Consider the following 13039-nt stretch of genomic DNA (forward strand, 5'->3'; position numbering starts at 1 on the left):
TTATGCGCAGTGCCGTACCAACCTGTTTTTGACTGGGGAGGCAAACCAGACCGGTGCTTTTGGTATCCGTTGGGCGCCTCCGGCCAGTGTTTGTCCTGCCCAGTGGCGGCTGTTTCGAGGGGGGGGGGGGGGGGGGCAAAACATGCCTTGCCCCCCCCCCCCCCCCCCCTCCCCCCGGTTGGTACGCCGATGATTATGTGGAAGTCCTCGATTGCAGTTGCGTTTTTCTTCAAGCTACATGACATTTTCTGCATGGAAACATGACGTTCTTCGTCACCTAATGAAGCATTATCGATAGCTTTACGATTGCTGGCAATCGATAGTTTCTCAATATTCGACTATAAAAAATTTCACGATATTCGACTCTAAACAATTTCACGATAGTCGACTATTGATATGCTATCGAGTTCGCAATAGTCGACTCTCGTGAAACTCGATTTTCGACTGCCAATAGTTGACTGTTGTGAAACTATCGATAGTCGACTATTGACAGTGTACTATCGATCATTTTGTGTTAGTCGACTATCGATAGTTTTTTCATTATCGATAGTATTGGTATTTCTGTCGATAAGTTTGCGTCACTATTTTACACTCAAGAAAGCTCCGCTTTGCACCGCTTCAACTCTTATTACTTGTCGGATCGTGATTTTCTTGTCTGTCTGTTCCTGCTGTTCAGCGGATTTCTAGTTGGGCACGGGGTCCTTGTCGAAGCCAAGAAGAAATCGTCCCTCATATGTCTACTTCCAGTGGCTATTATCAGGAGGTATATCAGGTAAGCCAAATGTTCAAATCCAGTTTATACCTTAACCTTTTGAGCTAAGCGTTTTGTTTCCTCAGTCGCACAAAACCATGCAGGTCGTAGGAACTGACAGATGTAGATAAGTTTTTATGCATAATTTATCATGGTACTTGCCCACCCCCCCCCTTTTTTTTTCGTTTATTATAGTTACACAAAGTTGTGGCGTACGCTGTGCTGTGAGCTCAAGAAGAGTTGAACGAGACGTCTTATATCGGTTATGAGAGCTACTTCATCATGTTTAAAGATACCGTGCTCACTAAACCAACGATCTGTTTTGGAGCTTATAACCTTTAGATGTTAATATTTTCAGCGACTTGTTAGTGCAGCGAATATTGACGCCTAACACCAGGTTTGCAGCGTGTACGTTTTCATTGACTGATTTGCTACTTATTGGTAACCATCAAGGTCTCAGCTATTGATTAGCTCATCAAATTGATGAATGAATTATTTTTTTGTTTGTTTTATATCGTGACGAATGAATCAATAAAAAGCGGGGCAGTCACATGAGCTTTGAGTGGAATTCGGATGCCGCGCCGTAACTCAAAAAAAGGTCGGGGACATCACCATTAATACATATATTTTTTTTTTCTGACAACAAGTGTAACTTTGAACATGATGGCAAAGCCTGAGACCGAGGTGGGAAGGGGTTTTGAACAGTAATAGGGACAGAGAGAAAGGGGAAAGACCGCGTCTCAAACACAGCGACAAAATTTACCTTGGCCACGCCCAATATAGACCTTTTTCGCTTACCTACTCTCGTCCCCAGCCACCTGGTAGGCATATCCGGTGTGGGCGACGAAAAAATAATAATATATTTTAACCTCCAAATAGTAAAAAAAATAAACGAAAGACAAAATGAGAATGGGTTACGGTTGTGCTTATGTCCTAAATGTATTCAGTTAGCGTGACGACGGCAAACAATGTTTTCGCCCATACGATGTAAGTGACGATATTTCAAGATGGCGGCGCTCTTGCGAAATATATCTATGCTTTCCCCTCTCGGGGGATTCACTCGCACTTTCTCGCGTGAGTTGAAACGTGGTGGCGCCACGGTGCAAGTAGCGCCCAGCCACTTCCAGTTCTGAACTACACGGCGGGTTTCGCAGTATTTCCGAAATCAAATATACAGGCTATCTTTTTGAAATGGTTATTTATAGCACTGTCCGACTCAATTCACTTTAACGAAAAAATAATGATGGATAAAAAATTAAGAGTTATTCGTGAACCGGAAGTGTGCCGGGGCCACCCAACAGATGGCGCTATTAAATTTGTTGCCAAACAAAACAGGGCGGGTATACACTGTGAAAAAAGCCCGTGCGTCTACTTTCCCTCACAACACTCGAAGATCCAATCACCGTAACTTACGGCGGCAGCTCAGCAAATGACGATATCGAAACATACGTTTAGACGAAAAAACGCAGTATGATACCTCTTAGTGTGCTGTATCTAAAATGCTGTATATAGTTTCTCCTCACTTTTACTGTGTGACCGATTTCTCTAGTTGTCAGCAACCTCATCTGAATAGAAATATATGAAAGGTGTGTGCTAGTTTCCTGAAACTGGAACTCAAAGTCACTTCTCGTATAGGGCACTGCTAAGTGTAGGCTTTGAAAAAGTACCCTACTTTGAGGAGTTATGTCTTCTTTCTCAATAAAATAATGCAACATGGCTTTAAAAATAAATGCCGAAAAAGAATATAACAAGGTGTCTAAATTAAAAAAAAAATGGAAGGTGGTGTTTTTCTTTTATTTGCATCGAAATTTTTCGTTGTTTGATTTTTCCCATGTTTGTCTAAATATATCATGGCTATCGTATCACTCAGATACCTAATATGTACTTTAAATAATAGCCACATATAAGTATAATAGTATCTGAAAAGTAAATTATGGTGATTAAATTATTTCATGAGATACAGACCTCCAAAGTTTACCTTTTGTCGTTCGAGCAGGCATGTTTGGCAATTTTTAGAAAAACGAATATAATTTAAATCAATATAATTACTACATCTTACAAGCAAGCTATACCTGTAGTTTGTTTGCAAAAAGTATTAGAATTCTCCTAATTTTATCCTTTTAGTGTTTCACTTTCAAACGTGCCCCCTCCATCAGTGCGCGTTAAGGCAACTGTCCACCTCTTCATGCCTTGCAATTTTCCCTGTCCCCAATTTTTTTTTCTTGTCAAAACTAAGTGTGGATTCGTTTATGCCAGACACTAGGCAATGGCGTATAAAAACATCGGTTGATTTAAAAATGTCGATCAGCCGTTGTTTGGTCGATCTTATCTGAAATCACCGTCCTAATGAATACTTTAGCAGGGCTGATAGTTGAAAAAATGTCCTACTTGGCCTAGGATGGACCATCAAAACATCTCCCGAAAAAAAAAAAAAACAATATCGTTTTTTTTTTTTTTTTTTTGCATTTATGAAGTGGTGTCTGGCACCACTTCATGGAACGCAGATGAACAGATGTGAACAGATAAACTTGCGAGTTCATCTGCTCTATGCGATTCAGCACATTGTTAGACGGGTCGTCGACCTGCTTTTTCACTGTCTCCATGCATTCGTCCCTTTATTAGTTTATTTTTATGGAAATTAGTGTCAGAGGGTACGTCCAGTACGGCCATAGACATCCGTAATCCTCCCCCGGCATCATTTCAGTCGCTTCGGCGCCGAACTTGGCCGAACGAAGAACAGGACCAGACGAAGGTGTTCGTTAAAACGTCCACAATTTAGGCTCGTCATGGCTCTAAAAGTGGCCCATTACCACTGTATCATTGGTCCTGAACAAAAAGGGATACATTTACATCGCACAACTAAGCGAGAGCGACACAAGACACCGACACACCCGCGAACCCGCTGAAATCGAAATCAACCAAATTGAAGCCGCCTTATGGCGCCGCATATGTCAGCGCTCTCTGTCCACCTGTCAGGCAACTGATAAAATGAAAATGTCTATATCAACTCAGTACCCTCAACATTGATCCTCTTTTGTGTGCTTGAATCAACTATTTTCTAGCTGCTCACAATATGTTTATTTTAATGATGCAATGGCTCGCACTTGGTCCTCTCACGTGACTGCTGGTGTACCCAAAGGTTCAGTCCTAGGCCCCCTTTTGTTCCTAATCTTTATTATTACCTTCCAGCCCAGGTCTCATCCTCCATTGGTCTGTTCGCCAACGACTGTGTAATATACTCTGAAATAACTATGATTCTGATGTTGAGTCACTTCAAAGCAGTCTTGGGTAGTAACGCGTTACTAGTAACGCGTTACTGTAATTTCGTTACTTTTTGGTAACTTGTAACTGTAACAAGTTACTTTTTAAAAATGTAACTTGTAACTGTAGTTCTATTACTTTTTTCCGAGGTAACGATGAAAGTAACGACGTTACTTTTGTCGTTACTTTCCAGTTTTTTATGAATATTATATCACTGAACGAGTACAATTTAGCCATTTTTTGCGCTTTCCAAATTGTCTCTTCCGACATTTCGAGTGTCAAGTTATTTTTTGCACAGACTTGTGAATACGTTCTTTCTCGCCAGTCCCGACCCCAATATAGCCACGTGTAGGTTTGGTGAAAAAAAAAATGTAGTTATCCTTAACACGCGCTTGTACTTTGTGACTGAACACTTGCATCTTAGTGTCTTGAAGAAATATCTCTTTCGCAGTTTTCCTTTTTTTCTGCGCAAACGCTTTTTAATCGGGTGAATCAAACGTGAAACAATACACGCGGAGGGCACTGAGAATGTTTCGTATTTTGATTAGCGCCGCCACTCCGCACTGCGCATGTTTCGTATTTTGATTTGCGCCATTAATCCGGTGTAGTGTCTACAGTCGAGGCAAAATTTACTGCTGTTTGCGCGGGGTTTGTTTCTGGCTTGCCGGGTACAAACTGAAATATGTCCAGGGACTCTATGAACCCAGCGCAACCGTCAACGAGCCAGCAATGTGCTAGTGCTACCAAGGATATGAATGTTGATAAGAACAAAGAAAAACTACCATGGCAGGCGTACAGAGAGTATTTCGCTGACGTGGAGGAGGCTACTAACACCTTGACCGCAGAAAACGGCACTCTATTGCCTCACAGCCTACCCGGCAACCAAAAACCTTTTCCGGCGAAACAACACTGCAATCCCATCTAGCGCGTTAGACGAGCGCCTGTTCAACAAGGGCAGGGACGTGTTCGTTATCAAACAAGAGAAACTTTCAGAAACTAATTTCGGGAAGCAACTGCTGCTAACTTACAATACGAAGTAAAAATAACACTTTTTTTAATTTTATGCAAATAAACCTGGTGAAAAGCGTTTTCTAGTTTTTCCTCATTTTTTTTGTGTTACAGAAAAAGTAACTGAAAAGTAACGTCGTTACTTTTTAAAAGTAACTGTAACTGTAACGAGTTACTTTTTTGTTGCGGTAACTGTAACGGTAACTTCACTACTTTTTTCTGAAAGTAACTGTAACTGTAACGAATTACTTTTTAAAAGTAACTTACCCAAGACTGCTTCAGAGTGACCTTAACGATGTCGCTTGATGGTGTGATAGATGGCAAATTAAACTTAACATTAACAAGTGCAAATCCGTGAAACTGCCACGTCAGAATAACACTGTACTTCTTACCAACCCGAATGTGTTGTATTAGATTATGTATCTTCGGCACAAATACCTCGGCGTACACATAACTAACAACCTAACGTGGAACATTCATATTGAATATGTAACTAGTACTCTGCTTACCGCATTCTCGACTTTCTCAAAAGAAACTTCTTTTTTGCACCGCTGACCTTAACTGCTCCTTTAAAAAGCCGCAAGCTCGAATACGCAGCCACTATATGGGATCCTGCTAAACCTCTTGCATTATCACTAGAAGCCGTTCAAAACCGTTTCGTTCGTTTCATATCAACATAACTACCATCGCACACCAAGCGTGACAGCAATGAAAATCACTTCAGAGCTGTCTGACCTCTCCTTCTGCATAAGAGTATCCCGGCTTATCTTATTTCATAAGGTCCATAAACCATAACCCTTCATTACGCCGGCATCTCATTACACAATCATCTTATCTCTCGTCAAGTGTCCATCATCGAAATAAAGTAGGCATCCCCCTTTGTCACTCATCAAGTTTTATACCCATAACATCTCTGGATTTGAATCGCTTTCCCACACCTATTGCCGTCATAGTCGAAACCGCCGAATTTAAAGATGTCATTTGTGAATTTGTTTTGTACACTTTCGTGTTACGTTTATCTGCCTCTAAATAGTTTTGTGTATTTATTTAGAATCTTTGTTTGTTTCATATTCACCTACATATGTTTTGTGCATTTTATTTGTCTGCTTTTTGGCCATAGCGTCCCCCCCCCCCCCCCCCCCCCCCCCACCTCCCTCTGTAATGCCTTCGGGACCTGAGGGAGGAAATAAAATAAAGTAAAATTTAAATACTTTCTACCCACCGTTTACAAAGGAAGCCAAGTGGATTAGCTTTGCGTGTTAATCATTGATCAGGGGCGTGTTTATAAAAGGCAGGAAACATGAAAGACGAAATTCCGTGGACTGGTACCTTGGTCACAGGTAGCGTTTTCTGTAATTTTGTCTTAAGGCAGCGATTCTAAGGAAAAGACGGGCGCACATCGTTGTCTGTCCGCAGACTGACCGTTCCAGCCATCTTCCTGATCGGCCTTGCGTTCGTGTTCCCACTCCTGGTGAGTGGGCCCCTGGCAGATGACTTGCTCAACTACCTGGTCAATGACGTCTGTAGGCGGAATTGGTGGACCATCCTGGCTCATTCAAGCAACTTCAGAAACGCTGTGGACATGGTACGCGGACTGACGTCTTTCGCATTTATAGTTGCTTGTTCTTACATTAGCTTAGTGGAGCAAGTACCATCGAAGGCAGCAGCAGTCTCGAACTAGCATCACAAAAGTTAATTCTTATTCTTGCCTGCTCAGTACTTACTATTTACTCATATATTCAGAACACACAATGCCTAACACATGCGACTAAAAAAAAATCTTTTTTAACGGTATATCGGTTGCGGAACACATGCTCTGTCGGTCCGAAGCTGTCAATCCAAGGACGAGCCCTAGTAAAAAAACCACTTGTATGAGAAATTTCTTGTGTACAATACACACATACGTATCATTCAAGGTATATAAGAAGATATAAGAACTAGATAAGTATATAAGAACTATATAAGATATATAAGAAGATATAAGAACTGTATAAGATATAAAAGAAAATGTAAGAACCATATAAGAAACATATAAGATTCTTCTCACAAGTTTATTATATGGTTCTTATATGTATAAAATATATACATATACAAAATACAAATGAGATTTTATATATATAAAATCTCATTTGTATGAAAACTTTCTGTGTCCAATAAACAGATATGGATCATACAAGATATATAAGAACATATAAGTACCCTAAAAGAATCATATAAAAATTATATAAGAACTATATGAGATATATAAGATCATAAAAAAAACATAAGAAACTTGTGAAAAGTTTCCTATGTGGTTCTTATTTGTTCTTATATATCTTATGTAGTTCTTATATGGTTCTTATATGTCCTATATGTCTTGTATGATTCATATGTGTTTATTGGACACAAGAAATTTCTCATACAAATGGCTTTTTCACTAGGGGTACGCATCGCCATGTTTGCTTTTTTATGCTTTCCAGTGCATCCCAAGCCTATGGTACATTGCCTGCGAGTACCAGATTTTCCTCGGAGTGATCCTTTTCGTGTTCCTTTTAGCAAGGTACGTAAAAGTTGTCTAATCACGGATGCTGATAGTCGCGTGCGGTTTAACTATTAACATTGGTCGTGGGGTTTACTTTTGTAATGTAAGCTGCTCACTTACAGGAAACCTGTCCTAGGCGTCATCAGCCTGGTAGCCATTGGTCTGGCAGCTTGCATCGCTGTCGGTGCACAAGTATTCATCAACTCCTTCGAGCCACTGCCCTACGCACACACGACTGATCTTCAGTAAGTAAATACACAGTGAACATGCATCGATGTGAACATGTTGCCATTTAGAAGCAAAATAAAACAAACCTCGGGCAAAAAGAAAAAAAAATCCATTGGTGGATCCATAAGGAATTCATTAACATGACTCTTGGGAAACGCTTCACACGTCCCCTCTTGGGAAACGCTGACGTTGACCCCTTCACTTTTCTGTTTTGGCTTTCTCTTTTTTTTTTTCTCTCTTTTGCTTTCCTTGTTTTTCGCTGCCTCTTTTTGCCTTCGTTATGGGGTCAGTGTTAGCGTTTCCCAAAGGTGGAACGCGTGGAACGTTTCCCAAGCGCCATGCTAACGGACTCCCTAAGGATCCACCAAAGGATCTTGCTTTAATTTTTTTTTTTTTTTTCCGGCTTCTGTCGCACGCAGTTTCGCGTCGGCTTGCCGCTTCGTGTGCCGCATTTCGGCCAGCCGAGCTACGCGCTAGGCGCTGCTTCCGCTCCTCGTTTCCGCTGCCTGACGCTGCTGCAAGTTCAGACTCGCCCCAGCATCCGCGCGCGCATTGGCTTCCGCCCCGTGACGTCACTACTTACGCGGCGCGCCTTCCTTTCCACTTTTTGTCCGCAGACGGACGCCGTCAGCTTTTCTCTGTCATGTGGGTACTAATGCTAACGCAGTAATAAGCGCACACGTTTGTTTGATGTTGGACTAAACTAATTGTTGTACGTGGCGCGCGCGAGTGCGGGGGCGTTTGTTCATATGACCAGTGCTATTTCAGAAAAACCCTGTTAAGCCATGAAACAATCTACATCAAGCCAGTGGGGCACAGCACGGCCTTTGTCGTGGGGGTCCTCGCAGCCTATTGCTTCCACAAGTACAGGGGCGTCAAGTTTGGAAAGGTGAGCTATATTATATGTCATAACACTTACCTGAATGGCCCCTTTGGCCGTCGCTCAGTGCTACGTATAAAAAAGTTTATTACTATATGCATTTTTTTTTACTTTTTTGTTAATCTGTGGATTCTAATTGCGTTTAAGTGTGTCCTTTAGTGTATCTCCGGCGACAAATATCCTTGCGCCCACAAAAATACTTTGTCCGGGGCCTATTCTGTAGCGGTATATATATTTTATAGCGGGACCTGTTGCTACTGCTCCAATTAATAATGTGCATGTAGCGCAATAGGATGTTGGCAAGCGAAATAGCGCAGCTCTGTAATATGTTTAGCTTGCACAAAGAAAAAAAATACCACGAGTGCAGAACCCTTGACGTTGGGAATGACGTAAAGGATTCCCCACAAGAGACGGAGGATCACAACAGGGTTAGGACATATCGTGTGAAATATCACAGGACATGTATTGTGCCTTTTTCATACGTTACACACTGTTGTTGGTGTTACTAAAGAAAGTAAGCAAGTATCTTACTTGTTACCTGCAAATAAAAGGAACGCGTTACCGTTATTGATAAAAGGTATACTTTTTATCCTTTTGCGTTGCATCTTATTTATGACACGACAGGTTTTGCGACGCCGGGACTAGGGATGTGGTAGAAAAATTTTAGAGGTGTGTGGGATGAGCGCAAGAAGTCATGACTTGGCGTATGTAAACACACACAAAAATAGATTTTTCCTTTTTTGGGAAAAGATGTAAGGAGTAACGGAAGTACGTTACCCATAGCTTGAAATAAAAAAAACAAACAAACAAACAAGTACATTATCTGTTACTGTTTTGACAAACGTAACGAAAACGCTACTATACGTTACTGAAAAAAGAACCGCGTTATCAGTAACGTCGTTACTGGTAACCCGTTACCGCTACTACTCTTAGAGATGACGTCGTCTAAAAGTATCAGCTCTGTCTCACGCTCGGGTCGCAATTCTCTCCAAAGCTCAATTAGGGCGTGCTTTCTGTGTCCCACAGTGGACGCACATCCTCGGCTGGTCGGTCAGCGTCGCAGCGGGGTTGACAGTGGTGTACGTGATTTTCGACTGGAACCACAAGGGCTCCTACTCTCTGGCCTGGACCTCCGTGTACGCGGCCACCCACCGGCTGGCCTGGGCACTCGCCCTTGCCTGGGTCATCTTTGTCTGCAGCACAGGACAGGCGGGTACGCCCCGTGGCGCCTTCCTTTCGGATGTCTAGTTCTCTCTGAACGCTGGATGTCACTCGCATGAAGCCGCGAACAATGCTCAGAGGACAAGGTTATAACCATATCGCGTTTCCTCAATCCTGAAGTGGCATTCATGCGCAGTTTATATTTTTTCTACACCGTAAGAAAAGGCAGTATATGACTGAGTGAAACTGCTTCCAGTGTAATTCAAATTAGTGTTCGTGAGTGGCCATGGAGGCGGCTCATGAACAGAAGGGGTACCAGTTAGTTTCTATAAACTTTAGAAAAACACTTGCGGCCCAATGGCAGAGCAACCAACTGGAACCACTTTCAGGCCAAGTACCACCTGCGGCCCAAATGCTACCACCTGCAAACACAGTCACTTGCAGTCCAAGTGGTATCACTCGCTATCCTAGTGGTACCACTTAGGAGCAAGTGATACCACTTGGAACACCACTTCATATTTTCGCTGGGGAAGCTGGTGGAGCTTGCGAATAGCTTTGCTGTGGCTCCGTGCAACCCAAAATTCCCCCCCCCCCCCCCCGCCCATTTTTTTTTTTTTGCTGTTCCGTGCTCTTTTCTTTTTTTCTTCTTTTTTTTTTTTAAGTCGGGACGCATATGAGACGACTGGTTGCATCTGATTTCGTCGAACGAGCAGGTGGGGTTCTCCACTAAGCGTTGTTTTCTGCCTTGTTCCCGGATCTCCAGCATGGGTGAATCGTCTGCTGTCTCTCGACGTGTTCGTTCCGCTGAGTCGCCTCACCTTCTCCAGCTACCTCGTACAGCTGCTCGTGATGGTCGCCAAACTCACCGCCGCCAGGCAGTCGTTCCTCATCGCTCACTGGGATATGGTAAGTGCACCGCTTGAAGTTGGCTTTCCCCACGAGCATGTAATAGGGCTAGATGCAACTTTGAGGGTGAGTAAGTTTCAAACTGAAATTATATCTTTACTTTGAATAATAGAAATGTGAATTGAGTGAAACTAACTAAAAACCTAATTATCCGTAAAGGCATGCATATCTCTCTAAATTGGCGAGGTGTTTCGGTGGCGCCCTCTTCTAGTTTTTACCCATGACATCACGACTAAGATGATTGTCAGTCCCGAAGCGCAGCGTTTGATTGTGCGTATAAAAAGCACGATGGAAGGTTGAAGACGACGCATTTTTAAACCAACTCAGTCAAAGCTGCTGGCGACCTGACATTACTCTTATTACCATCTAGGAAAACAGCGTCAATCCTACTAAAACCGTTATAGTGAGCGCTTGGCCAATCATAGAAGGCCGACCAGATTGATGATTTTAGTCGCGCGCGTTAACAATAGGCTCCTTGGATATTTCTAATTCGGCGTCAACATTTTTGTGTGGGTTACATAGTTATCGCAGGAGAATGTTGACCAACGTTCGATGAAACGCCTCTTCAGAACAACTCGTCTTCTCTCCCTTCCCTGTATGCCTGGCAGCTTTGCCCTTGAAAGCTATTAGGAGAGCAAGTCGTCTGCTTCTTGTACAGGAGTTGCTGAGGCGTCAGAACGATGCCAAGCTCTGATTGATTGCCTTTGATTGAAAAGATTGCGAGTAGACCTCAATGCTAGACGCCTTGAGGTTTATCCACCATTTTTAAGAGCGCAGCTTTTAGGCGCCCGTTTCCGGCTTGAGCGGCGTCGCTGTCGGCGTAACCGCGCGGTGCATTATGAGAAACGTCCCATAATGACGTCACACGTGACGTCACGAGGGTCCCGCGCGTTGCATTATTGGAAACGCTATGCCTCCTCCTTCGTACCCTCCCCCTCTCCTCCTCAAAAGCTCTTCTCTAATTCGGCATTACAGAAAATCGTGAACGTCGTTAATTTTTTTTTTCAATCAGCCAATAAGAGCTCGGCGTTCTGACGTCATTGCAACCTCTGTGCAAGAAGCAGACGAACTTGCGCTCCGTATAGCACCCAACAATGAGTGGTCATGCAATTGCAGTGTTGTACACGTTCCTAAAAAAAAGGAACGAAAGCTTGTTCCTCGTTGCTTCTGATTTTTGGAACGCATTCCCGTTGCAAGTTCCATCTGTGAATAAAGAACTCGTTCCCGTTACAGTTAAAAAATGGAACGTATCGTTACATATAGGTTACATTTGTATTTTATTGATTACCATATTTAATTAGATCAAAGAAAGTTTTCTTTTCTTTATCAATCCCATCATATGGAAACATTTGAATTTGAATGCCGTGATGGAAGGGCACCAGAAGACGAAAACAAGCGGAAGCAGCGTTTCATTTGTTGATATATCATCTTTAAAAATTTCAGCTTCTAACCATATTCATGTTTGTGACGGCCATTCAGACGAGCCAAATGTATCACTGCTACCCCACACTGCACGAGCGTTTTTCAAGCTCACGCGTTTCAATCTAGCAAAGTCCCTTGTTCGAACTTGACGACAGTTGTTTCTCGAAGTTGTTGTCCGCAAGACGAGCAAGTGGAGAAAAGGGTAGGGCTTTTGGAAGGTCAGTCTTGAAAACTACAAATCCTTCATCGTGAAGGTTGGATTCGTTGTTCACTTTGAAGGTGTGTGTGTGTGTGTGTGTGGGGGGGGGGGGGGGGGGGGCAAGGGCAGACGGAATGAAAGGTAATTGTTGTGTATCTTTTAAGTGACCGATGTTCGGGTTACAACAGTGTGTTTGATGTCTGGTAAGCTGTTCTTTTGTTGTAACTCTAGGTCTCTTTGTGAAAACTCGGGGATGGCTGTAGTCGGCTTTAGATTTCTGGGTGAATGGGGATTTGTGGAAGCAAATAAGGTAGCTGAGTTTGAAATGTCCCTCTTTGTGTGTCTTTTCTTTCGACTAAAAGTTTTGCTTCTAGTACCGTAGTCTCGGGCGCTGAAAAAAAGCATCGATGTCCACTAGCTCTCCTGCAGCCGACTGTTACCAAGCAAGGGTCACACGAAATAAACCCTAAGACAAGTAACCTAAACGTTAACGAGATGCTGCTCTTCGTAAAGATATTGTTTTTCTACTTCTAGAATTTCCTTCTTTGAAATAAAATAAAAATTACCCCCTAAACGACAAAAAGGAACGCCGTTTTTTTTTCGTTCCAGTAAAACTGTAACGAGTTCCCGTTCCAGTTCCACCGATGCAAAATGGAACGGCAGCGTTCTTTCGTTCCTCCTAAAAGGAACGCGTTCCAAGAA

At 42.7% G+C, this 13039-nt stretch overlaps 1 protein-coding gene across 1 annotated transcript in view; it reads left to right on the top strand.

Moving 5' to 3' along the window:
- Positions 1–13039, top strand: part of LOC8023543 (nose resistant to fluoxetine protein 6) — a 29918-nt gene that overhangs the window by 12424 nt on the left and 4455 nt on the right. The window contains exons 7-13 of the mRNA XM_040501002.2: positions 677–772; positions 6437–6605; positions 7480–7559; positions 7664–7786; positions 8538–8658; positions 9676–9862; positions 10574–10716. Coding sequence (XP_040356936.2) covers positions 677–772; positions 6437–6605; positions 7480–7559; positions 7664–7786; positions 8538–8658; positions 9676–9862; positions 10574–10716 — 919 coding nt within the window. The remainder of the gene's footprint in view (positions 1–676; positions 773–6436; positions 6606–7479; positions 7560–7663; positions 7787–8537; positions 8659–9675; positions 9863–10573; positions 10717–13039) is intronic.

This window comes from Ixodes scapularis, unplaced genomic scaffold (assembly GCF_016920785.2).
Source record: "Ixodes scapularis isolate PalLabHiFi unplaced genomic scaffold, ASM1692078v2 PGA_scaffold3__209_contigs__length_174095766, whole genome shotgun sequence".
NCBI classification, from domain to species: Eukaryota; Metazoa; Arthropoda; class Arachnida; order Ixodida; family Ixodidae; genus Ixodes; species Ixodes scapularis.